This window comes from Suncus etruscus, chromosome 10, assembly GCF_024139225.1.
Source record: "Suncus etruscus isolate mSunEtr1 chromosome 10, mSunEtr1.pri.cur, whole genome shotgun sequence".
Taxonomy (NCBI): Eukaryota; Metazoa; Chordata; class Mammalia; order Eulipotyphla; family Soricidae; genus Suncus; species Suncus etruscus.
In genome coordinates, this window is record NC_064857.1 from 38,861,129 (window position 1) to 38,888,242 (window position 27,114).

The following is a 27,114-nucleotide window of genomic DNA, read 5'->3' on the forward strand; positions in this document are numbered from 1 at the left end:
CATATGGGATGACGGGATTCAAACCACCGTCCGTCTGTTCTGGCCACTTGCAAGTCAAATGCCCTACTGCTGTGCTATCTCTCCAGCTTCATCTTTCATTTTTTTCTTCGAAGTATTTGGTCTTTTCCCCTTATATCTGCAGTACTCAGGGCTTACTCCCAACTCTGCACTCAGGGATCACTCCTGGTAGGCTCAGAGAGACATGTGGGATGCCAGGGATGAACTTGGGTCAGCCACATACAAGGTAAATACTTGCTAGCCTGCTGTAATGTCTCTGACCCCATTTTTCTCTCTTTGGGGGGGGGCAGGGATACATGCAGCAATGTTTAGAGGCTAATGTTGGCTCTTCACTCAGAAATTACTCCTGGTACTCTGAATACCATATGGGATGTTGGGATCGAACCTGAGTCAGCCATGTGTAAGGCAAGCATCCTGCCTTTGATTCTATTGCTTGGGACGCATCCAGTGTATTTTTCCAACTTGGATGGCAGCAAAGTATGTCTTCCAAGTTTTCCTTCTTCCTCCAGTCACTGGGGATGAAGTACTGAAGGTTTAACCTGAGGCTTTCTCTTCTTTGACACCCTCCAACCCAGAGGATGGAGATTGGAGGTAGGGAGGTGGGCAAGATTGGACCCTCTCACCACCCTCTGTCCTGGGGCTGTGTGCATATGCTATCTCAGTTCCTGAGATTTGGTGTAAGAGATTTTTGGAACAGCCCAGCAGGGAGGAGGGGTCTGCTGCTCAGGCCCCCTAAACTGTAGTTTTACAAACGACCATTAGGGGTCGGTGTTGCCTCACTCACTACTGCCAGCATGGTGGGGAGGGGGTGCCCAGGTAGGTGGTCTCTGATGTCTATCCAGACGCTCTCTGGGTATGGTAGTTGATCTGTACTTGTTATTAGGAGAAGATCCCCTAGGACCTTGTGGTGTCCGCTTAGCAGTACAGCTCACCCCAGACCCCAAGAATTGGCAAGCAGAAGCTTGCCTGGTCTGTTTTATTTTTTTATCTTGAGACCAAACCTGGTGCTCTGGACTTACTCCTGGAACTTGGGGGCCGTATGTGGTGGCAGTGCTGGACTAACATGTGATGCTGAGAATCAAACCAGGGTTGGCTGCGTGCAAGGTCAGAGTTTGCCCTCTGTACTTGCTCTCCTGAATGGAACAGGTAGCTACAAACCCCTGAGCTCCTCCACTGCTACCAGGCAACTGTTGTTCTTCCAATTGTCTGGGGAAAGATCCTGGAAATGATTCTCCCCATTCCTTCTACATTCCTGCCTGGGAGCAGAACCTGTAGCAGCAGGAGGTTGCCAGACATTGGGCTTGGTTAGGCGGGTGAGGGGTGTTCAGCTTGGTGATATTGTGATACCCTTTTCCCCAGTCCTGCCCAATGAAGTCTGAGTGGGCATAGCCTAGGCACGGGGGGCCCCTGAGAGAAGAGGGGACTTTGGTTGAGGAGACCAGACAGGAGGTTTCCATAGGGCTCAACCCTCTTGGAAGTGATGCCTGAGAGTAGCATCTTCATCTGGTCTCAGCACTTCCTGGGGTCGCCACCTCTATCCCCCAGGGGGCAGACAGGAAGTTCAATGGGATGGTAACCCCACAGAGATGGAGTCATAATAGGCTGCCCAGGGAACAGGGTACAAACCGACTGAGCTTTTATTGAACCTTTTCCAGGTCTCTCTGGAGGTGTGGGGTGAGGGCAGCAAGCAGGAAGTGTGGCTCTGAGTGCCTTGAATAGACAAGGGTGTGAGAGAGATGGAGGAGGGCAGGGGACAATCTGCCAAGGATACCCCTGGAGAGGGGGAGCACCAAGCTTCGGGGTCCCTGGGTATAGGGAAGGAGAGGAAGAGGTGGGGGCAGTCTGTAGGGACAGGCTAACCTTCCCACAGGGCACATAGAGCAGGCCTCTTCCCAGCTAGTCTGAGGGGCAGACTAGGACCTCTCTTCTTTGCTTTCATTCCACTGTTACTGAAGCTGTACTTGCTCCCTCATAGAGAACTCAGGCTCTTGAGGCTCCCCCTTCGTAGGGCCCCAATGCTGTCTTTTCTCACTCTGCTCTCTGCCCTTCCTGCCCCTGAGTGTAGGGTGTGGGGAGGAAACTCTGGGGCATCTCCCACTGCAATGACTGGAGTCTTTCTGTCTGCCCGGGGAGGCTGATCCACCAGAGAATAGGATGTCATCAGGGCCCCAGGCCCCCATTGGGGGGACTACAGTTTGAGGAGGCCTCTTTGGGGCTGGGAGGGGCACTGGGCTCTGCATCAGCTGGTGGCAGGGAGGTGCGGCCAGCCCGGCACTGTGGACTGTGGTAGAAAGACAGGAGGCGAAAAGAGGGACGAAGCTTTTCCTCTACGCTGGCCAGGATGTCCATGAAGGTAGGCCGCAGGCGTGGGTTCTGCTGCCAGCAATGGTGCATCAGCTCCTGCCTAGTGGGGTGGATGGGGAGTTGTCAGAGGGAACAAAGAGTCTCCCAGCTGCACCCTAATTCTAAGATCAGTCAGTCAGGGGAGGCTCGATGGAGAAGATTCTCTGGGAGGGGTCCACTGAAGCGTTTCGAACAAGCCAGTCTCAGAAGCACTGGGTAAGAGTAAGAGGAAAGGCATCAGACAGAATTCAGGGGGATAGGAGGCAGGTGAAAGAGGCAGGGTGAGGCATGATAAGCCAGGTGACTCACAGCCGAAGGGGACAACTCTCCAGCTCCTCCAGGACCCCTCCATCCATGACAAACTTGAGCACCTGCTCGTTGGACAATCCCTGATAGGGCTGCTCAGCCAGGGTGGCGATCTCCCAGAGCACCACGCCAAAGGACCTGGGGACAGGTGGGAGGCCTGAGCCAGGCCCTGAGGAAGGCAAGCCCGGACCTCCCCCAACCTCTGACCCTGCCAGGCCCCACCAGACATCCGAGTGGGTGGTGAAGATGCCATCTTTGAGGGACTCTGGGGCCATCCATCGCACCGGCAGCAGCCCCTTTCCCCCCTTGCGGTAATAGTCAGTCTCGTACACATCTCGTGTCATCCCAAAGTCTGCAAAGTGAGAGGGCACACGGGTTGAGGGGGTCCTCTCCTGACCTCCCCCATCCAGACTGCAAGAATCCTGCAAAGTGTGGGCTCATGAGTCATCACCTCCTCCCAAGCCTTCTGCTCTGAGGGGAGGATGCTGAGATCTAGGGTTGGGGTAACTGCAGGATGGGGGAAGGCTGAGGTACAGAGTGTTTCCTGATTAGTGTAAGGGAATCTCTCTACTCAGTCCTATCCCACGCTCCTGGCACCCTTCGCACCCCCGATCTTGACAGTGAAGTCCTGGGACACCATGCAATTCCGGGCTGCCAGATCTCGATGCACGAACTTGTTGGCGGCCAGGTAAGCCATGCCGTCGGCGATCTCGCCAGCCATCTGGATCATGTCCTCTAGGGCAGGCCGTGGAAGCCCAGGGTTATTCTAGAGCCAAGAGAGGGAGCTGGAGAAGAAAGAACCTAGAAGCTGGACTCTGTCAGCCACCCTCCCAGCAATGTCCCAGGCTTTTCCAACTCCCTAAGCCAATGGGCCAATGTCCTCCTGTGGTTCACCTCTGCCTCAGGCCGCAATGATCGAAGGTGGCTCTTGAGGTCTCCACGGGTCATTAACTCCATGATGACCAGAGTTGGCTGTCCCTGAGATACCACACCCAGGAGACGTACCTGAAATAAATTAAGAGGCTGGTTGCTGGTTGTGGGTCCCTCAGGCCCTTGACCCACTGATCAAAACTCTGACCCCACCCAGATACCAACACTGACTCTTTTTTTTTTTTTTGGTTTTTCGGGCCACACCCATTAGATGCTCAGGGGTTACTCCTGGCTACCCGCTCAGAAATTGCCCCTGGCTTGGGGGGACCATATGGGACGCCGGGGGATCGAACCGTGGTCCTTTCCTTGGCTAGCGCTTGCAAGGCAGACACCTTACCTCTAGCGCCACCTCGCCGGCCCCCAACACTGACTCTTTTTTTTTTTTTTTTTGGTTTTTGGGCCACACCCGGTAACGCTCAGGGGTTACTCCTGGCTATGTGCTCAGAAGTTGCTCCTGGCTTGGGGGACCATATGGGACACCGGGGGGATCGAACCGCGGTCCGTCCAAGGCCAGCGCAGGCAAGGCAGGCACCTTACCTTTAGCGCCACCGCCCGGCCCCAACACTGACTCTTAACCCCAGCCATAACCATGCTCCTATCCCTGACCTAAGAGTGATGTTAATTTAATCCATAACTGTGAGCACAGTCAACTATCATCTTGGGTTTTATAATTATTAGGTCAACTCTAACCCTACCCCCAATCATCATCCCAGTCACTATTTAAAAACAAAATTGGAGTCCATCTCACTCTGCACACAGAGATCACTGCTGGCGGTGCTTGGGCGACCATTTGGGGTACTAAACCCAATTAGGCCATGCACAATGTGAGTGTACTACCCACTGTCCTTTCTCTTCAGCCCCACCCCGCTCACTCTTGACTCCCAAACATCTTGGAGCTCAGTCCCAGGCATGATTCTACCAAAACCTTCCTGGATCTGCCCCCCACCCCAAATGGACTTTACTCCTATCAAATTCTTTTTTTTTTTTTTTTTTTTTTTTTGGTTTTTGGGTCACACCCAGCAGTGCTCAGGGGTTACTCCTGGCTCTACGCTGAGAAATCGCTCCTGGCAGGCTCAGGGGACCATATGAAATGCCAGGATTCGAACCACTGACCTTCTGCATGAGAGGCAAATGCCTTAACTTCATGCTATATCTCCAGCCCCTCCTATCAGATTCTTAACCCATCAACCCTGACCCTGTCCTTCTCACCACCTGCCAATCCCCCGTCGCCTTTACCACATGGTGACACTTGAATGCCTTCATGACAGATGCTTCCTTGAGGAACTCAATGCGCTCCCGGGGGCTTGCCAGTTCATTCACTGTCTTCAGGGCCACAGGTGTGGGCAGCTCTCCAGATTCCAGTCCTTGCGCCAGCCCCTCATAGACCATCCCGAAGGAGCCTTGGCCCAGTTCCCTGATGACTGAAATCTGCTCTCGAGGCACCTCCCACTCATCTGGTATGTACACTGGGAGGAGGCAGGCCAAGAGGTGGGGGGTGTTTTATGCTTCTCCCACCCCAAATGTATTCCCCCTTTTTTTTTGGTTTTTGGGTCACACCCAGCAGCACTCAGGGGTTACTCCTGGCTCCACGCTCAGAAATCACTCTTGGCAGGCTTGGGGGAACCATATGGGATGCTGGGATTTGAACCAATGACCTTCTGCATGAATGGCAAACACCTTACCTCCATGCTATCTCTCCCCACCTCACCCCTTAAGACATCACCTGCTTGCCAGAGACTGGATATTTCTCTGGGCCCCACCTCCACCTCAGAAGGGACTCAGACCCAAGGGCCACCTTCTCCAAGACTTGCAGAAAGCCATCACCATTCTCCCCACCTCTCTCTCTTTCCACCCAGCCTGTCTCCACACACACCCCGACACTTACTATCACAGGCGCTGAAGTATTCCGGGTTCACAGAGGTGTACAGTGTGCTGTTTCTGCAACAGGGAGGTGAGGGGTTAAGGTCAGGCTGGAAAGGTGTTCAGAAGTACAGGGCAGTCATTGACTGGGTAAGGTACACACAGGAGAACATGCAAGAAGAGGGACGGTGTTGACCACACCCGAAGTACCCCTGGAGAAGTCCTAAGTACTTTCCAAGTTGGTCTTGGCTCTAGACCTGGGATCTGCTATCAGATATGGATGGGATTGTGCAGGAGTTAAGGGTTCCTGACTCTTGGCTAATCCTTAGAAACCAATGGACAAAGTGCCCTCATTTACTTCTTGATTTAGCCCTGGGGCAGGAGGATCTTGCCCTCATTATTTCATGACATGGGTCGAGGTCTCTTGCCTCCCCACCCCTGTCAATTATGGTGGACCAGCTGCATTGAACCTTGGACTGATCAATCCTTGCATTGATCCATTGGCGCACAATGACCAACAAGTCCTGGATGTTAAGACAGGTGTTTCCTAGACATGGGGCTGTCACTCTCATCATCCAATTCAAGGGAATTGTCAATACTGCACCCCAGGAAGAATTTGAGCCTGGAAGGATGTGAACAGGGGACTCATGCTCCACCCTCCCCAGAACCCGCTTCTCCTAGAGGCCATCAGGATGCAAGGATGAGGCACTGGTGTGATCTGTTATTTGTTATCTCTTTTTTATGGGATGGGGTGTTCTCAGGGTTCATCCTGGCTCTGCACCCAAGGTCACTCCTGTCAGGGCTCCAGGGACCCTATGTGAAGCCCAGGATCAAATTGGGATCTACTTGCAAGGTAAGCGTCCCACCTGCTGAGCTATCTCTCTGCCCCTCACCTCTTCTTGCTGTAGAAGAAGCCAAGGACAGTGAGAATGATGAGTAGCATGAGTCCCACGGGGGTGACAGTGAGAAGGACGTGTAGCCCCCCAGATTCTTCTTCCTCTAGCAAAGAATAGGGTTAGAGGTCAGCCAAGGGTGATCAAGATGGAGAACCACCACAAAGATCCTCCTAGAGGATATTAGGTGCCAGAGGACATGATACAAGGCCTGCGGTGGTTTCCACAGCAGGAGATGGGGCTATTATAGAGGGCAGGTCTGGAACTTTCTGTACCTGGGCCAGGGATGTAGAAAGTGATGCCATCTGTCCAAGAGCCATTGCCAGCCAGCGAGGTCGCCCGAACCCGGGCAGAATAGTTGCCAGGGGGCAGCAGGGCCAAGTGGACCCCCCCAAACTTAGCATATCTCAGTCGTGACACACACAGCACCGTGGCCTCCTGCGGGCAGCACAAAATAGAAGGCTTTGGAAGAGGAGGTGCAAATCGGAGCTGGATGATTATCCTTGGGTGTCCTGGGGTTCCTACCTCTCCATTGCGGCGGTACTTGATTTCATACTTGAGGATAAGTCCGTTAGGGTCTGGGGGTTCAAGCCAATGCAGGATGATGCTACTCTTGCTGGCCGCTTTCCAGGCTACCTTCCCAGGGATACTGTCCGCTTCTCCTGCAGGAGGAGGACATCAAGCAGCCAGACTTCACTTCATTTTCAAGTCTAAACCCTAGGAGGTGGGCCCGGAGAGATAGCACAGCGGCATTTGCCTTGCAAGCAGCCAATCCAGGACCAAAGGTGGTTGGTTCGAATCCCAGTGTCCCATATGGTCCCCCGTGCCTGCCAGGAGCTATTTCTGAGCACACAGCCAGGAGTGACCCCTGAGCACCGCCAGGTGTGGCCCCCCCCCAAAAAAAAAACCAAAAAAAAAAAAGAAATTAAACCCTAGGAGGTTATGGGGTAGTTATGGGGCAGGAGAAAGAGTATCGGGGAACCGGCTAGAACCCTGAACACCTTCGGGTGTCGTCTCCAGAGTACTGTTTGGTGTGGGTCCTGCTCTCTCCCATGGGGAGATTGCAAAGCTCTGAGGTTACTTAGTGGGGTTCACACTCACTAGTTGAAGCATTTATTCTAAAAGAGTCCTAGGGGTCTGGGAAGGGGAGAGGGTGAGGGATCACCTACTGTGGGGCATGGTGCGTGCGTAGACGAACGTGGCAGCGCTGCAGCCCACCGTGTGCGCGGCATGGTTGCAGGCATGAATATCTATCCGATATTCGGTGAAATGGCGCAGACCACTCAGTACCGCTCGCTCCCGGGGCACTTTGTCCTCTTGGATCTCAAAATCTGAGCTGTTCCCTGCAAGCCGGAGATCCCCTGCGGCCCTGCGTTGTCTTCCAGAGTCGCTGGAGAGAGTGAGGTGAGTGCCAAGTCCCCCCTCTCCCTAGACCCCATTCACCCCCATCCCTAGCCACCTACCCTCTCCTGGAGTCCCACCCTCCAACTCAGGCCCAGCCCTTGTTCACCTTTGAGGACCTTTATTGATGGATGTCACCTTCCAAGGGGATCTGGAGGAGACAAAAAAAGGCCCGGTCAGGCCTTTTTGGAACTAGGTCTTGGGTCATTTGGGGGCGCACGACCACCTATCCATAGCCCCCAACACATGTGTTTAGCTGGGTCCCCAGTCTGCACTCTATAAGCCAAGGTCCAATACTGTCCACCAAGGCCCCGCCCATCATATAAGCCATGCCCACCAAGACTATAACATCAATAACAAGCCCCACCCACTATGTAGGCCACGCCCCTACACCAGCCACCATCCAATGGTCCTCAAACTACGGCCCACAGGTCACATATTGTATTTATTCCCATATTGTTTCTTCACTTCTAAATAAGATATATGCAGTGTGCATAAAAATTTGTTCATAATTTTTGTTTTTTACTATAATCTGGCCTTCCAACAGTCTGAAGGACAGTGCCCCCTGTTTAAAAAGTTTGAGGACCCCTGCATCAAGCCATGCCCTCCCTGTAAGCCCGCCCTGATCCCCGCCCCATTGCCATAAGTCCAGCCCACAGCCTCCTTCTTGCTCCTGGGGCCTGGGACCACTTACTTGGGGATGGTGATGGCATTATGCAGGAAGTTTTCAAATTTCTTCTGAAAAGAGGCCTCCTGCGCTTCCAGGGGTGGCAGAGTCTGCCCCGGGGCAAGGTGTTGGCATGGGCAGCAGCCTGGCTCCATCTCAGCCTCCAGTTCTGGGTCTTCACTGTCAAAGCGGGGGTCATTGTTGCTGGTGGGCAGTCTCAGGCCTAGCATGGAAAGAGGCAGTTAGGCTGGGCACCCTGAGCCCTGGGCCCTTGGCTCTCGCCCCTTACCCTCTCCCCATGCACGTACCACGGTGGCAATAGTCATTGAGGTAGAGGTCGCCGTCCTCTGCCAGACGCTGCCACAGAACTAGATAGTAGGTGGTGTTTCCATTGCGCCGGCTGGGTGGCTTCCAGCGGACCAAGAGGTGAGAGGAGGAGTTGGACATGGCGATGACATCATGGGGCACGGTAGGTGCTGTGGGTGCAGGTGTTGGTTGGTAGGGCAAGAATGAGAGAGAGCCTGCACACTCCCTGTTTAGAGTCTCTGTGGGGTACACACACCCCTTTCCTGAGAAATAGAGAACTGCCTAGAACCCAGCCTTTGTCCTTGCCTTGGGTTGGCTCAGTGGCCTTTCCCCGCTGCACTCTCCCTCTGGCAGCATCCCTGGGACCAAGGCCCCTATTTGTGAGACCCAAACTTCTGGCCACTCTAGTTTCTGTAGGTTTGGTGTTCATTGACCCAGTGGCTCTTTCTGGTACCTCTGTCTCTCCCCCCCTTGTCACTAGGATCCAGGCATCTAGTTCCTATGGCTTCTAAAGGCTTCTCTCACCTGCAGGCAGGGTTCGAAGGTAGATGATGGGGCTCTGGGCTCCTTGGTGTGGGCTGTCCTCAGCAGTGGTCAATGTGATGGCTCGCACAAACACTGCATACTGTGTCCAAGGCTTGAGGGGCACTAGGGTTACCCCTGGCTCCTGCGTACGGCTTAAGGGCAGCTCCACATCCAGCAGGTTCCAGCTCTGGGCTCCACAGGCATCTGGACCTATGTGCTCCGTGGCATTCTGGAATGGACTGAACACCATGCCTGGAGCTGAAGTGTGCTTCTGCTTCCCCCAACCACAACTCTGAATCGCCCCAGACAGTCACTGTCATTCTTCTTACAATGGGCATGAGGGCAAAGTAATGATCTAACCTCCTACTTTTTGGTTTGTGTGTATGTATATATGTTTGTGTGTGTGTGTGTGTGTGTGTGTGTGTGTGTGTGTGTGTGTTTAAACCACAGGGTTTACTCCTGGCTCTGAACTCAGGGACTATTTCTGGCTCTGAGCTCAAGAATCATTCCTGTGGGGCCAGAGAGATAGCATGGAGGTCAGGCATTTGCCTTTCATGCAGAAGGTCATTGGTTCGAATTCCGGCATCCCATATTGTCCCCCGAGCCTGCCAGGAGCGATTTCTGAGCATAGAGCCAGGAGGAACCCCTGAGCGATGCCGGGTGTGACCCAAAACCCAAAACAAACAAACAAACAAAAATCATTCCTGGGGCCAGAAAGATAGCATGGAGGTAGTGTGTTTACCTTGCATGCAGAAGGACAGTGGTTCGAATCCCGGCATCCCATATGGTTCCCCGAGCCTGCCAGGAACGATTTCTGAGCCTAGAGCCAGGGGTAACCCCTGAGTGCTGCAGGGTGTGACCCAAAAACCAAACCCCCCCCAAAAAAAATCATTCCTGGGGCCGGAGAGATAGCACAGCGGTAGGGCATTTGCTTTGCAAGCGGCTGATCCTTGCAAGCAATGTTGATTGAATCCTGGCATTCCATATGGTCCCCCGTGCCTGCCAGGAGCAATTTCTGAGCACAGAGCCAGGACTAACCCCTGAGCACAGCCAGATGTGACCCTCCCAAAAAAATCAAACAACAAAAAAAAAAGAATCATTCCTATTGGAACATGGGGACCCATATGTGATGCCAGGTATAGAACAGGATAGGCAATGTGCAAGGTAAGTGCCCTATTTCTGTATATTATCTCCGTCCTATTAAGCCTCCTGTTAGACCCTGTGAAGCTGGTTAATTTAAAAATATTTTTTTGTGTGTATCACATCCAGCAGTCCTCCAGGTTTACTCCTGGCTCTGTGCTCAGAAATCACTCCTGGTATGTCCAGAAGACACTAGACTGTGCTGGGGACTACATCAGGGTAGGCTGTTTGCAAGACAAATACAATCTATCTCTACAGTTTTTGATAACTGGCCCGACAGCCACCTCAGTGATTAAATGTCTCCTTGTCCGGGTGCAAGGAATACTAAGCTTCTATCTCAATATGTGTTAAACAAAATCTTGTAGGGACTGGAGAGAAGTCTCAAAGATCTAAAGCACAAGCTTTGCCTTTGGGAATCTCAACTTTGATCCCTGCTCACTCCTGGCAGGCTCAGGGGATCATATAAGATGCTGGGATTTGAACCACTGTCTGTCCTGTATTGGCAGCATACAAGGCCCACAACCACCACCACCACCACCATCACAATTGCCCCACCATGGGGGATTAATGAGGGCTAAAGGCATTCACCACTGGCTTCCTTTTTTTTTTTTTTTTACTTCTTATTTTGGGGTCACACCTGGAGGCGCTCAGGAGTTACTCCTGGCTCTGTGCTCAGAATTGCTCCTGACAGGCTCGGGGAACCATATAGAATGCTGGGATTCAAACCACTGTCTGTCCTGTATTGGCTGCATGCAAGGCAAATGCCCTACCGCTGTGCTATCTCTTTGGGCCTGCCATCACTAGCTTCTTGAGGTCAGAGCAAGGCCTGGACTTGGAATCACCATACTCAGTTCTGGAAGGGTCTGCTGGTTCCTAGAGGCATTATTTCTATCAAAGCCAATCGTTCAAGAGGACATAATGGGCCATCACACTAAGTGTGAGGTATTTGTTGATTTGGAGGTGGTTAAAGGGGTGAAACTGATGCTAAACCAGGACAGAACTATGAGGCAGTGAAAGAGGATGTGGAAGTGTTTGCCTTTGATGGGAGAAGTAGAATCCCAGGAGGAAGGAGGCTTGATGGTTGTAGTGAATGCAATAGAGATAGGCACCTTCTGGGCATATCACACTCACTTGAGAAGTGGTTATGGGTGTGCTAGAGCTAGAAGTAGGCCAACTTCCACAGTCAATGTCTCAGAGGGATCATAGTCACTTTATAAGGCATTGGCAGTAGGGGAACTTCTCAAAGGACCTCTGAGATTGCCCTGAGAGTTTAGAGTGCATAAATGTACACACTAGGCCATTTGAGCCAGGGGATGGTTTTCATTACAGTCCATAACCCAGAGGCAGCTTTACTCAGGCTTATTAGAGATGCAGTTGCATGGAGAACTGAGTCAGAATCTGTGTGGATGGTGCCCAGAGACCTGTCTATATCTAGCTCCCCTTAATGGAAAATTGGGAGTGTCTTGGCCATCTGAACAGACTTACTTACTTCCCTTCCTTTCTCCCACACAAGCCCAGGGCCGACGGGTAACTAAGAACTGCCAGTTTTATCTTTATAAGGGAACACTCCTGGAAGTGGTCAGGGAATACCAGGGCTATACCTAAGCATGCCCAAGTGGAAAACACAGGGGAGGGAAGCAGCAGAGGGAATATCAAACCCAGGTCCTTGGACATGCAAAGTTTATGCTCTGCCACTTGAGCCTGTTCCCAAGATCTGTCCTTTTGTTTGTTTGGGGGTCACACATGGTGGGACTTAGGGAACAATTCTGGAAGTGCTCAGGGAATCCTGTCTGATGCTGGGGTTAAATTGTGTCAGCTGGGGCTAGAGAGCAGGATGTCTACCTTGCACATATCCAACTTGGGTTCAATCCCTGGCATCCCATGATTCCCTGAACACAACCAGGAATAGTTTCTGAGTTCAGAGCTAGGAGTAATCCCTGAGCACTGCCAAACTGAACCAAAACAAATTGTGTCAGCTGTGCACAAGGCAAGAAGCTTACCCTCTTTGCTGAACTATGTCTCTGGCCCATTCTGTCCATTTCAGTTCATAGGAACTTCTACTAAGTTCTATGTTCTATCCATCATACAGGATGCATACTCCACACTCTTGACCTCCTAGTCTGCCACCCCCTCTCCATCTCTCCTTGGATGAAAGATTTGTTTGTGATTCCTAGCTCCTGAAGAAATCCCTCCTGAGATCTAACCAAGATCCCTCCTGCTATCACCAGCACAAGCTCTCCAAGCAGGCTGGACTTGCTCCCTCCCTTCCTAGGGCTTTAATTAAATGCTGGCAAACCATCGCATAAAACTGGCCAAATTAGTGGGTACTCCCCAAACCGCTGCTGGGGCAGGAACATGTGGTCAGTACAGAACATTAGCATCACAAATAGAAGTTTAATTATCTAAGACTTCCCAGAGAGGTGCCTCTCTGCTGGACTCTCAGAAGTTCTGTCTCCATTTCACTTGGTGAAGAGAAACTGAGGCACGGAGGGGCACAGAAGGTAGATATGAGGCCTTGCAGAAGCTAAACCTTCACTTGCCTTAGGCCTGGCCCTGCCCCATTAAGACCCTGCCCATTAGCCCACCCCATCTCACTCACTGGCCCACACTGCCACGGTCCTGCCCATTGCCCCACCCATTGACATAGACCCACCCCCCCCCAAAAAAAAAAAAACTCACGACTCCTTGTAGTACACAATGAAACTGAGAAGGTCCCTGGCCTCTAACGGTTCATAACGCTCCCAGCGCAGCAAGATGCGGTCAGCTTGAGTGACATTGGACACAAAGCGCAGGGTTCGAGTCTGGCCTGGGCAGGGAAAGTGGAGGTAACCTGCTCATTACCTGGAGCCACACTGGAGCCTCCCTCCTACCTCCAAACCCCAATTCTGACCCCATGTCAAGTCCCACCCTTCAGGCACCACCTTCCACCACCCAGAATGTGTGTGTCTGGGGATCATGGCTCCCACTGCAGCCGCAGTAGGGTTGGTGGGTCTCAAGTCTCACAGGCAGCTCGATCTCCGTTGGTGCGAGGGTTGATCTCAGCCTTGTTTTGGCGACCCCGGGTGCCAGTCACCTCCTCCAAGCGATAGATGTGCTCCAGGCAGAGGCGGGGATTGAAGGCAAAGTAAATCTTGCCCACTGGAATGGTGAGCCCAGCAGCCACCCAGGACCCCAGCTGTTCTAAATTCTGGTTGTCTAACACGTACAGAGTGTAGTTCCTGGGGGAAGACCAAAGATGTTTCTCTGCAGAGCAGATAGGGACAAGACACAGAGAACCTAGTACCTCGTGTCTAGTACCCTTCCTAGGGGCATTGGCATGTAAGTGAACCCTTCCCCCAACACCCTTTTATCTAAACTTTCTTTTGAGATGTTAATCCCACATGGATGATCAGACCTACCCACACCTGGGAGGGGGCAGGTGATTTTAAATAATAAAGGAGAAAGAGAGAGAGAAAAAGAGAGAGAGACAGAGAGAGATAGGATAATCAACTTAGGGAGAACTGGGCACAAATCAGAGGGGGGCAGCAGAAAGCTTAGCAGAGAAGCACACGTGAGAAAAAGCATATGGCAGATAGGACCGTGGAATAAAAGCAAGCTGACTCCAATGAAACTTTAGTTGACTGTTTGTGAATTATTTCTCCACCGCTAAACCCTTCTTCAGCAGACCCGTCCTGCTGAGGGGTTAGAAACATGGTGCTTGGGGCAGCCTCACACAATGCGTGGGTTCTTTATGCTATTTTTTTTTATTTATATTCTACATTTGCACACCCTCACATATGCCACTGACCAGGAGGCCTGCCAACATATCCAAACTGCATTCTCATCAGTGAGATGGGGCCAACAGCTTTTGTCTCTCTCCTTCTTCCCTCACCTCACATTACCTGTGCACCTGCTATGGTCCAGACTGCTGGTTCTGAGACACAGGGAGGAGTCTGAGTCAGCCTGGGGGAACCCGCCTCCAGCTGGAGTATGTCTATCCCTTCTGGATGGTGGCACAGGGACTGGGGTGGGGAGAGGTATAAACAAGGCAATATGCCAGGATACACAATAAACGGCTTGGCTCTATAGTGATATAAAAAATTATTTTAGGGGCCGGAGAGATAGAACAGTGGATAAAGTGCTTGGCTTGCCCACGTTCAAACCAGATTCTATCCCCAGCACCACAGAGATCCTCAAACATCAACCACCAGGAGTGATTTCTGAGCACAGAATCAGAAATAAAGCCTGAGCACAGCTGAGTGTGGTCTCAAAACAAAGACAAAACATACAAAACCAAAATGATAGATGTGCTTTAGGAAAGGTATGTGTAGGGCTTGGCTGGTAATTACAAGCATGGGTTTCAAACCCAGAGTCCAGTTATGCAGCTGAGAAAATTAGAAAATAACAATTACAGTCAGACCATGCAGTTATATAACTGTAATGTTTATAGTCTATATTATGTTTCAGGTACAATATAAGTGCTAACAACTTAAGTGCTTGTATTTGACAACTTAATGTCATAACAGCCCTATGTGAACTCCTTTTTTAGTTTGTTTTTCAACCACACCTAGCAATGCTGGGGGGGGGGTGTTACTCCTTGTTCTGCAATTAGAAATTATTCTTGGTTGGCTCAGGGGACCATATGAGATGCTAGGGATTGAATCTGTACCATCCACATGCAAGGCAAAAGCCCTGCTCATTTTACTATCACTCTGGTCCCTAAGTGGCCCCATTCACAGAAGAGAAAAATTGAGAACTACAAAAACTACACAAAGCAACTGAGCTGGTCCCGGAACGCATGCCCTTCACAGTATTAAGAGCACTGAAGGAAGTTCTATAGAGGTAGTTGGTCAAAGATCTGTTTCAGGCCCCTTACCCGTCCACCATGGCGTCCCCTCGGATTAATTTGAGGTTCTTGAAAAATTCCAGCGACACAAGGGCAAAGGAGTGCTTGATTTTGAGGAAGCCAGTGATGGTCTCCACCAGCCCCAGGCTTCGCTGCAGCTCCAGCTCCAGGTTATCTGAAAATAGAAAGACAGGGGCAGGACAGGGACAGAGTGATAGACCATGGGGTGTGGCTAAAATGGAACTCAGAGAATGGGTGGGACCAGGGATGATGGGCAGGATGCTTAAAGTGGGCATGGTTTAGGAAGAGGGCATGGCCGGAAAGGGAGGGTATGGCTGGGAGGAGGGCCCTGCCTTGCAGATACTGACAGCTGGGGTTGGAAAGATAGCATGGAGCTAAGGCATTTGCACTGCATGCAGAAGGACGGTGGTTCAATCCCGGCATCCCATATGGTCCCCCAAGCCTGCCAGGAGTGATTTCTGAGCCTAGAGCCAGGGATAACCCCTGAGCGCTGCTGGGTGTGACCCCCCAAAAAAACAAACAAACAAACAATAAAGAAAATACTGACAGCCTTGGCGAAGGTTGAGGATGAGACTTCCCTCCACATGGGTGCAGCCCACCAGATCCTGTGCTGCCTGGATGGAGTCGATGGTCTTGGTGCCCACCTTGCACTCTTTGGGGCACAGGCCTTCGCACTTGTGGCAGAATATGCTGGCAGAGGCAAGCAGAGGGTGTGGCATGAGCCTTGGACCTTCGTGAGCCCTGCTCACCCTCCCAGAGGGGCCCCCAATGGGCTGTACTCTCTCACCTGCTGTCATTCCGGGTGAAGCCTGGAGGACACTGGGCCAGGCAGCTGCCTTGGTGGATGCCGAAGGTGGAGGCGCGGCCAGGCATTGAGCGCAGACTGGCACAGTGCTCAGCGGTGACACAACGCCAGGACTCATACTGGTAGGTGCCTGGAGGGCAGGCCCAAAGACAGGTGCCCTGGAAGTAGAGGTGGCGGCAGGCCACACAGGCGCGAGGGTCCTCTGGTCGGCTGCACCCCCCTAGGCATTCGGGGTGGCAACACTCCCCTGCTGCTGTGCAGGCCAGTGATCGGGGACAGGGACATACTGTGGGCAGAGCACTGTGTCAGGCCTTATCTGTGCTTTTATTTTCACCCCCATCTCTTCCATTCTGCTCCCACACTGACCACTTCTTAGGACTAAATGTCTGGCTATTTCCTTTGGGCAAATGCTCTTTTTATTTACCAAACCCAGTGGCACTCAGGGATTACTTCTGGTTCTGCACTCAGAAATAGCTCCTGGCAGAATTGGGGGACCAAATGGGATTCCAGGGATTGAACCCGAGTCAGGAGTCAGTCACCTGAGTCAGTCACATGCAAGGCAAACGCTCTACCCCCTAGGCTATCTTTCTGGCCCCTCTCCTTGGCAAAAGCTCTTGAGGGCAAGGGTCGTGATCCCTCTCAGGGCATCCCACCTCCCCCAGTGCTTATTTAGAGAGTTAGAATCTGGGATAGAGCAGTGCCCTTGGCCATCTGAAATGCTGCTGTCTTGCTGTCGCAGTCTGGTGCCTGCTGGGCAAGGTGCCAGGCGAACCAGCCAACCTATCCCCACCAGGACAAGAAGAAACTGGAAGGAGGGGCATCACTGCTGCCTTTGCCCCCAACTGGCCTGTCTTCCTGCCTTTTCTGCTGCTCCTTGCTCTGGGTCTAGAGGTCTGGGGGTTGTGCACAGTAGCTGCAGACTGTCTGGGACAATGTTACATGCTTCGGGGGTCAGTCAGGCATGTTGTTGACAGTGTACACAAGCGAGGAGAGCGGTGCCACAGCTGTGTTTACAGCCAACAGGGAGGCCTCTGGAGGAGAGCCCAGCGGCTACAGCTGGGATCTGGTTACTCTTCTGTCCTGACACTGAGGTACTGACCACCAGGAACTGTTGGCAGAGTCCAACAGCAGATCTGCTTCTAGCCTCTGAGTTCACTTCCTTTTCACTCCTGAACTTTGATTTTGGGGGGGGGGGTCTCCCAAGTAGTACTGGGAGTCACCAGGAACTCCCTCGTGATGCTATGAAGAGCCTGGGACTGAGTCAGAATTCCTTGGGCCAGGTCTATGCTCCAGTCTTTTGGATATCTTTCTGGTTCTCCTCCCACATATTGACTCCTTTCTCCAGCATCCCCCCCCCCCACTTACTCCCTTTTTCCACCCTGTTTTCTCCCTGTGAATCTTTTTTCTTTTGGGTCATACAGGGCAGCTCTCAGGGGTTAGTCCTGGCTCTGTGCTCAGAAATCGCTCCTGGCAGGCTTGGGGGACCATATGGGATACCGGGATTTGAACCACCATCCTTTTGCATGCAAGGCAAATGTCTTACCTCCATGCTATCTATCCGGCCCCCTCTCTCTGTGAATCTTACTTTCTGTTGCAGACATTTATTCCACATTTTGTCCTTATCTGGCCTGTCTTTGTTCTCTCACATCCTCATATCTACTCTCTTGCAGCTCCTGAATGTCCAACACTAACCCAATCTATCTCCCTGTGCTGTGGCTGCTCCTCTCAGGAACATGCTACAACCCAGGCATTAACTTAAGAATGTTTATGGAAGAGCTCTTCCTCAGTACCCACACCCCAGATTATTTTTACAGATGAGGAAACTGAGGCTCAGATAGGTAAAGCAAACAGCTAGCAGAGAGAGTTGAGCCCTAGTTCTGACTTTACATTAACCTTTACCCCACACAGTCTCTAGGATCTATTAAAGACTACTCCCAGGACCACTTGCTCCCTGTCCTTTACTCTCTTCTTTGGGGTGTGTGTGTGTGTGTGTGTGTGTGTGTGTGTGTGTGTGTGTGTGTGTGTGTGTGTACCTTACCTTGATGGTGCCCACTGCTTACTAGAGTAATACAAGTGTCCCAACCCCAGTGTCCTCTCTTTATCCAGTCCTTTACAACCTACCCTGGCTACCTGAGGCTGATACAGCAGCATCACTTATTACACTTTTTGGAGTCTCTGTTTTCTTATCCATAAAACAGGAAGAATGATAGTGCCTGCTTCTTGGGAGCAGGAGGATGGAACCAGTGGAGGCCAAATTCTGTCCCAGGGGCCTGAGCGATAGCACAGCAGCCGAAGATTTGCCTTGCACGCAGCCAACCCAGAACGAACCCGAATTCAATTCCTGGCTTCCCATATGATCCCTGAGCCTGCCAGGAGCGATTTCTGAGTGCAGAGCCAGGAGTAACCTCTGAGCATCGCCAGATGCTGCCCCCCAAAAAAACCCCAAAATATTCGTTTCAATGTCCTAAGCTCCCCAGAATCATCTCTGTCCACTCTCCCTAGGTCCTAGTCAAGGGCCAAGGTCAACACCCACCTCTCTGGCAGTGGCTGGAGGTCCAGCACCTGTAGTCGGTTTTCCCTGCAAAGGTGGTCCTGGCACAGGGTTCGCCCGCAGTCCCCAGCATCCCAGGGCACACATCCGCACACTCCTCGCCTAGCTTGTTACCCACGATGTGGTTGGCACCGGGGGAAGGCTGTAGCAGAGTCCAGTCAATGGTGGAGAGATGGCAGAGCTCCTGGTTCTTCTCCACCCGCACGGCACCCCGCAGCACAGCGCCCAGCCCGGGGAGCCCCACATCCCTCAGGTGTGGCATTTCAAAAATGACCAGTGCATAGCCTAGGAACAGGCGGGTGCCCCGGAGGACGGCGAGATTGGGGAAGAGGTCCCGCAAGCTCTCCAGGCCATAGACACGGAAGAGCAGCAGGTAGTCGGTGACCTGGGTGAGGCGGGGGAAACTGAGGCCACGGAAGTCCTCGCCCGTGGCTGTGAACATGAGCAGGATCTGCAGGTGGCCCTCGACCACGCTGCAGTTCTCCAGACGCCGAAGCTCTGCCACCTCTGAGCGGATGTCTAGGCTCGGACACACTGTGGGCACAGAATGGACAGTAGTCAGCATGGCAGGGCCAGTCACTTCATCCCACCACAATAGCTTCGTTGACTTGTTTCACTTGGGGGAATCATACCTGGCTCTGCTGATGCTGGGGGAAAGGAAAAACCATACGTGGTGTTAGGGATCTAACCCCGATTGGCCTTATACAAGGCAAGCACCTTTCTCATTGTCCTAGCTCCCCAGTTATAACAAGGACTCTGAAGGAGTTGGACCACAAGGGCAAGGGCCTTGAGTGGGAGACAGGATCTGTTCTGGGGGCTAAAGACTACCAACTGGGCTTCACCTATAGCTCCGGGAAACCCCACCAGGTAAGTTAAGGCAGACCAAATAAATCCTTAACCAGCCCTGGAAAACTCGTGTCCATTTCATAGATTTTTTTTCTTTCAATCACATCTCCAATTTCAAGTTAGTCTTCTCACCCTCCTTTTTCTTATCACACATTCTCCTTGGCTCTCTTTAAAATGTATTCAGGGGGGCAGGAAGGTGGCGCTAGAGGTAAGGTGTCTGCCTTGCAAGCGCTAGCGTAGGACGGACCACGGTTGGACCGCGGTTCGATCCCTGGCGTCCCATATGGTCCCCCCAAGCAGCCAGGAGTGACTTCTGAGCGCGTAGCCAGGAGTAACCCCTGGGGTGTGGCCCAAACACCAAAAAAAAAAAAAAAAAAAAAAAAATTAAAAGTCCTACTGGGCCCGGGCGGTGGCGCTAAAGGTAAGGTGCCTGCCTTACCTGCGCTAGCCTAGGACGGACCGCGGTTCGATCCCCCGGCGTCCCATATGGTCCCCCAAGCCAGGAGCGACTTCTGAGCGCATAGCCAGGAGTAACCCCTGAGCGTCACCGGGTGTGGCCCAAAAACCAAAAAAAAAAAAAAAAATGTATTCAGAATTTTGGGCCAGAGAGGTGGCACAAACAGTAGGATGTTTGCCCTGCACGCACTAACCCAGGACGGACCGTGGTTCAATCCCCCGGCGTCCCATATGGTCCCCCAAACCAGGAGTGATTTCTGAGCACATAGCCAGGAGTAACCCCTGAGCATCACTGGGTGTGGCACAAAACCAACAAAAAAAAATGTATCCAGAGTCCAAGCGTTTGTCATGCTTTCCCCCATCATCTTTCCCTGCCTCTACAGCAATATCCTCCCCCATGGTCTCTCCTCCTCTGCCAATGTCCTCTGATAGTCTCTTCACCTCTCCATAGCCAGAGTGAACTCATAAGAGCTGGAGTGAGGGATAGTCAGAGGGTAGGTGCTTGCCTTGACAAGTGAAGCCATCCAATATCGATCCTTGACATCTCACATGGTCCCCTGAGCCTATCAGTAATGATTCCTGAGCACAGATCCAGGAGCAAGACTTGAGCACTCTCAGGTATGCCCCACAAAATAGCTGGATTTCATTTATTCACTGTACAAAACTGCCCACAGACCCCATCTCATTGGGGTGAAAGCTGAAATCTAGGGGCTAAGAAAAGACTAAGTTTAAGGCACTTGCCTCGCATGCAGACAACCTGGGTTTGATCTCTGGCACTTTATAGGATTCCCTGAACTCCACTGAGCATGATCCCTGAGCACAGCTGAGCACAGAACCAGGAATGAGCCTTAAGCACTGCAAGGAGTGACCCCTAAGTGCGAGCTAAGAGTAAGTCCTGAGCAAACACAAACAAAATGCTGAAGTCCTACTGCAGCCTCCAAGGCTCCCTGAAAGATCTGATTTCCTCTTCTTTCTCCTTCATATCAATTACACTGAATTTTTTCTCTGTTGTCTTCAACTTCCTCAAACCAGCAGTCAGGCATTGCTCTGGCTTTCTCGGCTCCTTTAAATCTCTTCTCTAGGGGTCAGCAGGTAGGACACTTGCATGTGGCTGACCAGAGTTAAATCCTTGGCATCACATATAAGTTCCTTGAGAGCAGAGATAGAAGTCAGCCCTTAACACAGTGGGGTGTTCCCCAACAAGAAAATGTCTTTTCTCCAGAGCTTTGGGAATGACCCAGCCCACCTCTGGGAATAGAAATTACAACAACAGAAAGGTCTCCATTTAAATAGCACCTTCCGGGGGCCAGAGAAATAGCACAGTGGTAGGGCATATCCCTTGTATGTTGCCAACCTGGGAGGGACCTGGTTTGATTCCAATCATCCCATATGGCCTATTAGAAGCGATTTCTTTTTTTTTTTTGGTTTTTGGGCCACACCCAGTAACGCTCAGGGGTTACTCCTGGCTATATGCTCAGAAGTTGCTCCTGGCTTGGGGGACCATATGGGACACCGGGGGATCGAACCGCGGTCCGTCCAAGGTTAGCGCAGGCAAGGCAGGCACCTTACCTTTAGCGCCACCGCCCGGCCCCTAGAAGCGATTTCTAAGTGCAGAACCAGGAGTGACCCCTGAGCGCTGCTGGGTGTGATCCAAAAACAACCAACCAATCAATCAATCAGTCAATCAATCAATCAAGTTAAAAAAAATACCACATCTCAGTGAATTCTCTAAGTAGCCTTTTCAAATGGCAGCTTCAGGGCGGAAATGATAGCATAGTGGTAGGGCATATGCCTTGCATGTGGATGATCTGGAATGGACTTGTATTGGGTTCAATCCCGGCATCTCATATGGTCCCCCGAGCCTGCCAGGAGCGATTTCTGAGCACAGAGCCAGGAGTTACCCTTGTGCGCAGCCAGGTGTGGCCCAACAAACAAAACAAAACAAAATAATAAAATGGCAACATTTTTTTTCTTGCATGCAGCCGAACCAGGTTCAATCCTGGGCACCCCATACACTTCTCCAAACACTGTTAGGAATGATCCCTAAATATAAAGCCATAAGTCAGCCTTAAGCACTACAGAGTGTGACTCCAGAGAAAACAAAAATAAATAAAAGTAGCAACACTCCTGATGCCGAAGATATAAGGGGTTAAGGAACATTGCTTGTATGCCACAATCTGGTCTTCTGAGCATTGTTGGGTACAGTCCTGGGTGTGGCCCTGGTATTCCCCGACACCACAGGGCCTGAACAGCACTGCATGCCCTAAATACTGGAGAACCTCTCTCTCCCCACAAATAGTCATACTCCACACCCTCCTTTCTACTTGATTTTTCTTTTTAGTTCTTAACATTGGGTAATCAACAATCATTCATTTACTTTGTTCACTCTAAGTTCCAAAGAACAGAAATAATGTGTCATTTATTGTTGTATTCCTTATGCCTGTCATAATTTTAGTTTGTTGCTGTTTGGTTTTGGGGTCACACTTGATGAAGCTCAGGACTTACTTCTTGGAATTACTCCTGATGGGTATAGGGGATCATATAGGGTGCTGGGGGAATCGAACCCAGGTCAGTCATATGCAAGGCAAATGCCCTGCCCACTGTACTATTACTTCAGCCACATGATCACTCGATTTCTGTTTTTTTGTTTTTTGTTTTAGGGCCACTCCCAGCAGCTCTCAGGAGTTATTCCTGGCTCTGCACTCAGAAATTGCTCCTGGAAGGTTCAGGGGACCATATGGGATGCTGGGAGTCGAATTTGGGTCCATTCCAGGTCAACTGCACGCAGGGCAAATGCCCTACTGCTGTGCTATTTCTCCAGCCCCTCATTCAGCCCCTTTATGGAGGCTTACCTGAAAGCAACTGATTAAGCATCTTAGTCCTAAGAGATCATATCAGATGTCTGAATTTCCCCATATACTTACTTATTTTTTTTGGGTCACACCCTGCAGTGCTCAGGCGTTACTCCTGGCTCTATGCTCAGAAATCGATCCTGGCATATCACTTTCAGGAGTGGGGACATCCTGAAGATAAGGTCCTTAGAGTCAGCTGCAAACTGGCCAGTTATGGCTAAACTTTTTGAGCCTGAGTGCCCGGTCCTCCCAATGGCTAGTCCAGCCCTGCTGTCAGGTGAGCGGCTGGCACACTCGCCTCCTGCCACGCCACATATCTTAATTGCGGACCCCTTCCTGAGTGCCAGCTGCAAGGCCTTCGCATGCCACACTGGCATGCATGCCATAGGTTCTCCATCGAGGCCCTAGGACATCTAGTTCAGGGCTCAGGGACCATGGGTTAAGTCCACAGATATCTGAGGCTCACCCCTCCCCACCAAGTGACTGTACTATTCCCCTAAGAGGACAGATTTTGGGACTCTGCTGCACCCTTGCTTCCGAGAGGGATTTCCATGCTACAGAAAAGTGCAGAAACGTTTTGTCTATTGGTTTTGTTTGGCTTGGTTTTGGAGCTACAACTAGCAGTGTTCAAGGATCACTTCTGACCTGGCAGGGTTTGGGGGACCCTGTTTGGTGCCAAGGATCCAACCAGGTGGCTATGTGCAAGGCCATTGCCTTCCCACTCACTGTCCTATCTCTCCAACCCAAGGCTCAAGTCTGAGTTATACATACTGTGCTCAGAGCCCTGCCAACCTTCCAGCTTCTGCATCTTCCTGCTCACCTCACCCTTCAAGCCACATGCACACGATCACCCAGACCCTGCCCTCAGACATGGCTGCACAGCCTCTCTTTGTCGTTATGAATGGTACAGACTTGATTCTGCCCAGCATCTGGGTCTGGTGTGTGTGGTGTGTAGTATGTGGGGTTTGGTGGGGTGAAGTTTGTGTGAAGTTATTGTGGGTAAGCACGTTTTGTGTATTGTGGAGTGTGTGTGGTTTGTGTATGCATGTGTAGTATGGCCTCAGACTGTATGTGTGGTATGTAATGTGGTATGCATGAATGTGTGTGAGTGTAAGAGCAAATGCAGGTCCACAAGTGCACACACTAAAGAGGAGAGAGAAGGAAAAAACACTTGTCAGCCCTCGAGGAGGTAAAGGCAATCAGGCTCTGAGAGGCAGAAGGGGGTTCTCTCAGCCCCTATTTGCCTCTTCCCGGCATGCCCTGCCTCTCTGGGGCCCCCCTGATGGGAGTCATTTGGAAAAACAAGACGGCGACCTTCACAGATTAACCCCTGCCTGCCTCTCTTAGGCGAGATCATGCAGGGCTCCACTGGGAAAGCGACATCTGGGTCCGCTGACCAAACACCCCCACATGGTCCTGTCTGGACAACCATGCTCCAGGCTGGCATGTGCCTGGAGTCCTGTGCTAGGGGGAGAGGGTAGGAAGGGGGCCAGTGCTTTTGTTGACTCGCATTGCTCCTTTGAAGACTCTCATCGCAGTCCACTTGCTTCACTCTTCTGCATCTGTGGGTTTGTGACCCTGTCCTGCCTTAAAAGGCCCCAGTATGAGGGTGTCATGAATCCCACAGCAGGCACAGAACATGAGTTTCCTGCTCCCTTGAGGGGGATGGCGGGATTGGCAAAGGGGCACTAGCTCTCTCCTGCTTGCCCTGGTAAGCTGCAGACACCACCAGGGCCACCAGGTATAACCTGCTCCTTCCTAACACCAGATGCAGTGTGTGTGTGTGTGTGTGTGTGTGTGTGTGTGTGTGTGTGTGTGTGTGTGCGCGCACGTGCACTGGCAAAGAGTAGTGCTCTCTTTTTTTATTGGAGGACATCTTTCTTTTTATAACTAAATTCCTTAATTGAATCACCATGAGCTACACAGTTACAAAGTTGTTTATGATTGAGTTTCAGTGATATAATGTCCAACCCCATCTCTTCACCAATGTGCATTTCCTACCAATGTTCTTATTTTCCCTCCAGCCCTCCCTCATCCTTCCCTCTGCCTGCCTCAGTGGCAAACATTTTTCTTTTCTCTCTCTCTCTCTCTCTCTCTCTCTCTCTCTCTCTCTCTCTTTCTCTCTCTCTCTCTCTCTCTCTCCTTTTCTTTTTCCTTTAGACACTTTTTTTTTTTTTTGCAGGGTCACACACGGCAGTGCTCAGGGGTTACTCCTGGCTCTACGTTCAGAAATTGCTCCTGGCAGGCTCAGGGGACTATATGAGATGCCAGGATTCAAACCACCGTTCTTCTGCATGCAAGGCAAATGCCCCACCTCCATGTTATATCTCTGGCCCCATCTTTAGACACTTTCAACACTTTTTTTTGGGGGGTGTCACACCCGGCAGTGCTAAGGGATTACTCCTGGTTCTACACTCAGAAATTGCTCCTGGCAGGCTCAAGAGACCATATGGGATGCTGGGATTCAAACCACTGTCCTTCTGTATGCAAGGCAAACGCCTTACCTTCATGCTATCTCTCCAGCTCCACTTTCAACACTTTCAATATTGCTACTGAAGGGGTATCATACATGTGACAGTTTATTTCCTTTCACTACCCCAGTTCTTTTTTTTTTTTTTTTGGGCCACACGCAGCGGTGCTCAGGGGTTACTGCTGGCTGGCTGCTCAGAAATAACTCCTGGCAGGCACGGGGGACCATATGGGACACCGGGATTCGAACCAACCACCTTTGGTCCTGGATCGGCTGCTTACAAGGCAAACGCCGCTGTGCTATCTCTCCGGGCCCAGTACCCCAGTTCTTGTCCAGAGTAATCATTTCCAAGTATCATTGTCACAGTGACCCCTTCTACCTTGACTGCACTCCCCTACTCTTTGTAGCAAGCTTCCTATCACTTCCTACTGGCCCTCGTCTCTATTGTCTCTGGATATTATTATTATACTATTTATTTACCCAATAAATGAATGTGATCATTCTATGTCTATCCCTCTGACTCACTTTGCTCTTCATATCCATTCATGTATAAACAAATTTCAGGACTTTATTTTTCCTAACAGCTGCTTAGTATTCCATTGTGTAGATGTACCATAGTTTCTTTAGCTACTCATCTGTTCTTGGGCACCTGGGCTGTTTTCAGATTCTGGCAATTGTAAATAGAAAGAGCACTTCTGGGGCTGGAGAGATAGAATGGAGGTAGGGTGTTTGTCTTGCAAGCAGAAGGACGATGGTTTGAATCCCGGCATTCCATATGGTCCCCCATGCCTGCCAGGAGTGATTTCTGAGTGTTGAGCCAGGAGTAATCCCTGAGCACTGCTGGGTCTGACCCCCCCCCCAAAAAAAAAGAAAGAGCACTTCTCTTGATGCTCTTGGCTCTATGTAGCCTTTTCCACTAGGGACAGGCCTTAAGAGTGGGGGGGGGGCTTGGGGCTGGGGTGGTGGTGCAAGCGGCAGGACATTTGCCTTGCACACTCTAACCTAGGACAGACTGCGTTTCGATACTCAGGCGTCCCATATGGTCCCCCAAGCCAGGAACACAGAGCCAGGAGTAACCTCTGAGCATCACCCCCCAAAAAGAGTGGGGACCCATTGGTCCAGGGGAAGCATGGCTTATCTCTGTTTCCTGCCCTCACAATGGCATCAATTTATCAGCCATGTTCACATTCTTCCTTCCCCTTTGAGATTCTAGAAACCACCACTAAATAACCCTGTTTCTGCCTGAGTTCTCATTCAGGCTTCATTGGATGGGAGTTTCACCCTAGAACGGAGGACACTTGTTTTTCCTCCAGTTTCTAGATTCAAAGACTGAAGAAGAGATTGAGAGATTTGGCCGGTGGGAGAAAGATAACAACCTTTCCCCTTGGGCAGCCCTTCCATCTAACCCAGCCAGAAAGCAGGTGTTTCTGCTGGGAAATGCCAGAGTGCCCATCAGGGCTGCAGGATAAAAGTGGGGGCACTCACCCTTTGGTGTATCCAGGCCACATCCCAGGGAGAGGAGGCTGCCCAGCAGGTATGCTACCCCTGGCCATGGAGTGGCCACTGCCATGTTCCAGCCTTGCTTTCTGCCCAGGCCTTGGGCTCTCCAAATGTTACAGGGAAGAAAGGGCCTGGTAGCCCTGAAGGAACGGGGAAATTAGTTTCAGAGAAAGAGGGGAGGGCCTGGATACAAGAAACTAGGAACAGATGAGAGCACAGAGGCACCAAGACAGCGATAGGAAGCTGAGACTGAGAGATGCAGACCAAGATGCAGATGGGGACCAGGGCAGAGACCCAAGGAAAGCTTGGAGGGAGCCACACAGGTACAGGCTTGTGTGGGCTGAGCAGAAGCTGGGATCCGGGGAGCAGAGCAGCGGTGGTCCTGGCCGCTAGCCGTGG

General features: G+C 51.4%; 1 protein-coding gene across 1 annotated transcript; it reads right to left on the reverse strand.

Annotated features, from left to right (window-relative positions):
* Window positions 1-2,101: 2,101 nt before the first annotated feature.
* INSRR (insulin receptor related receptor) lies at window positions 2,102-26,785 on the reverse strand. The gene is made up of 22 exons (XM_049781949.1): window positions 26,701-26,785; window positions 18,574-19,125; window positions 16,023-16,326; window positions 15,783-15,925; window positions 15,245-15,389; window positions 13,393-13,607; window positions 13,069-13,195; window positions 9,250-9,488; window positions 8,727-8,894; window positions 8,446-8,641; window positions 7,861-7,902; window positions 7,520-7,740; window positions 6,876-7,012; window positions 6,626-6,788; window positions 6,351-6,456; window positions 5,483-5,535; window positions 4,834-5,063; window positions 3,562-3,672; window positions 3,274-3,433; window positions 2,890-3,019; window positions 2,671-2,805; window positions 2,102-2,422 (listed from the first exon to the last, which is right to left on the reverse strand). Exons 1-22 carry the CDS (start codon window positions 26,783-26,785, stop codon window positions 2,179-2,181), a joined length of 3,906 nt encoding a protein of 1,301 aa, XP_049637906.1. The 3' UTR covers window positions 2,102-2,178.
* Window positions 26,786-27,114: the final 329 nt, after the last annotated feature.

Bases quoted from the DNA above. Each gene is read 5' to 3' on its own strand.
- INSRR (XM_049781949.1), bottom strand. From the start codon at position 26,785: ATGGCAGTGGCCACTCCATGGCCAGGGGTAGCATACCTGCTGGGCAGC. The intron at 13,196-13,392 runs GTGAGACTTGAG...TTCCCTGCCCAG, and splicing joins CAACGGAGATCGAGCTGCCT to GCCAGACTCGAACCCTGCGC. The intron at 3,673-4,833 runs GTAAAGGCGACG...AATTTATTTCAG, and splicing joins CATTCAAGTGTCACCATGTG to GTACGTCTCCTGGGTGTGGT.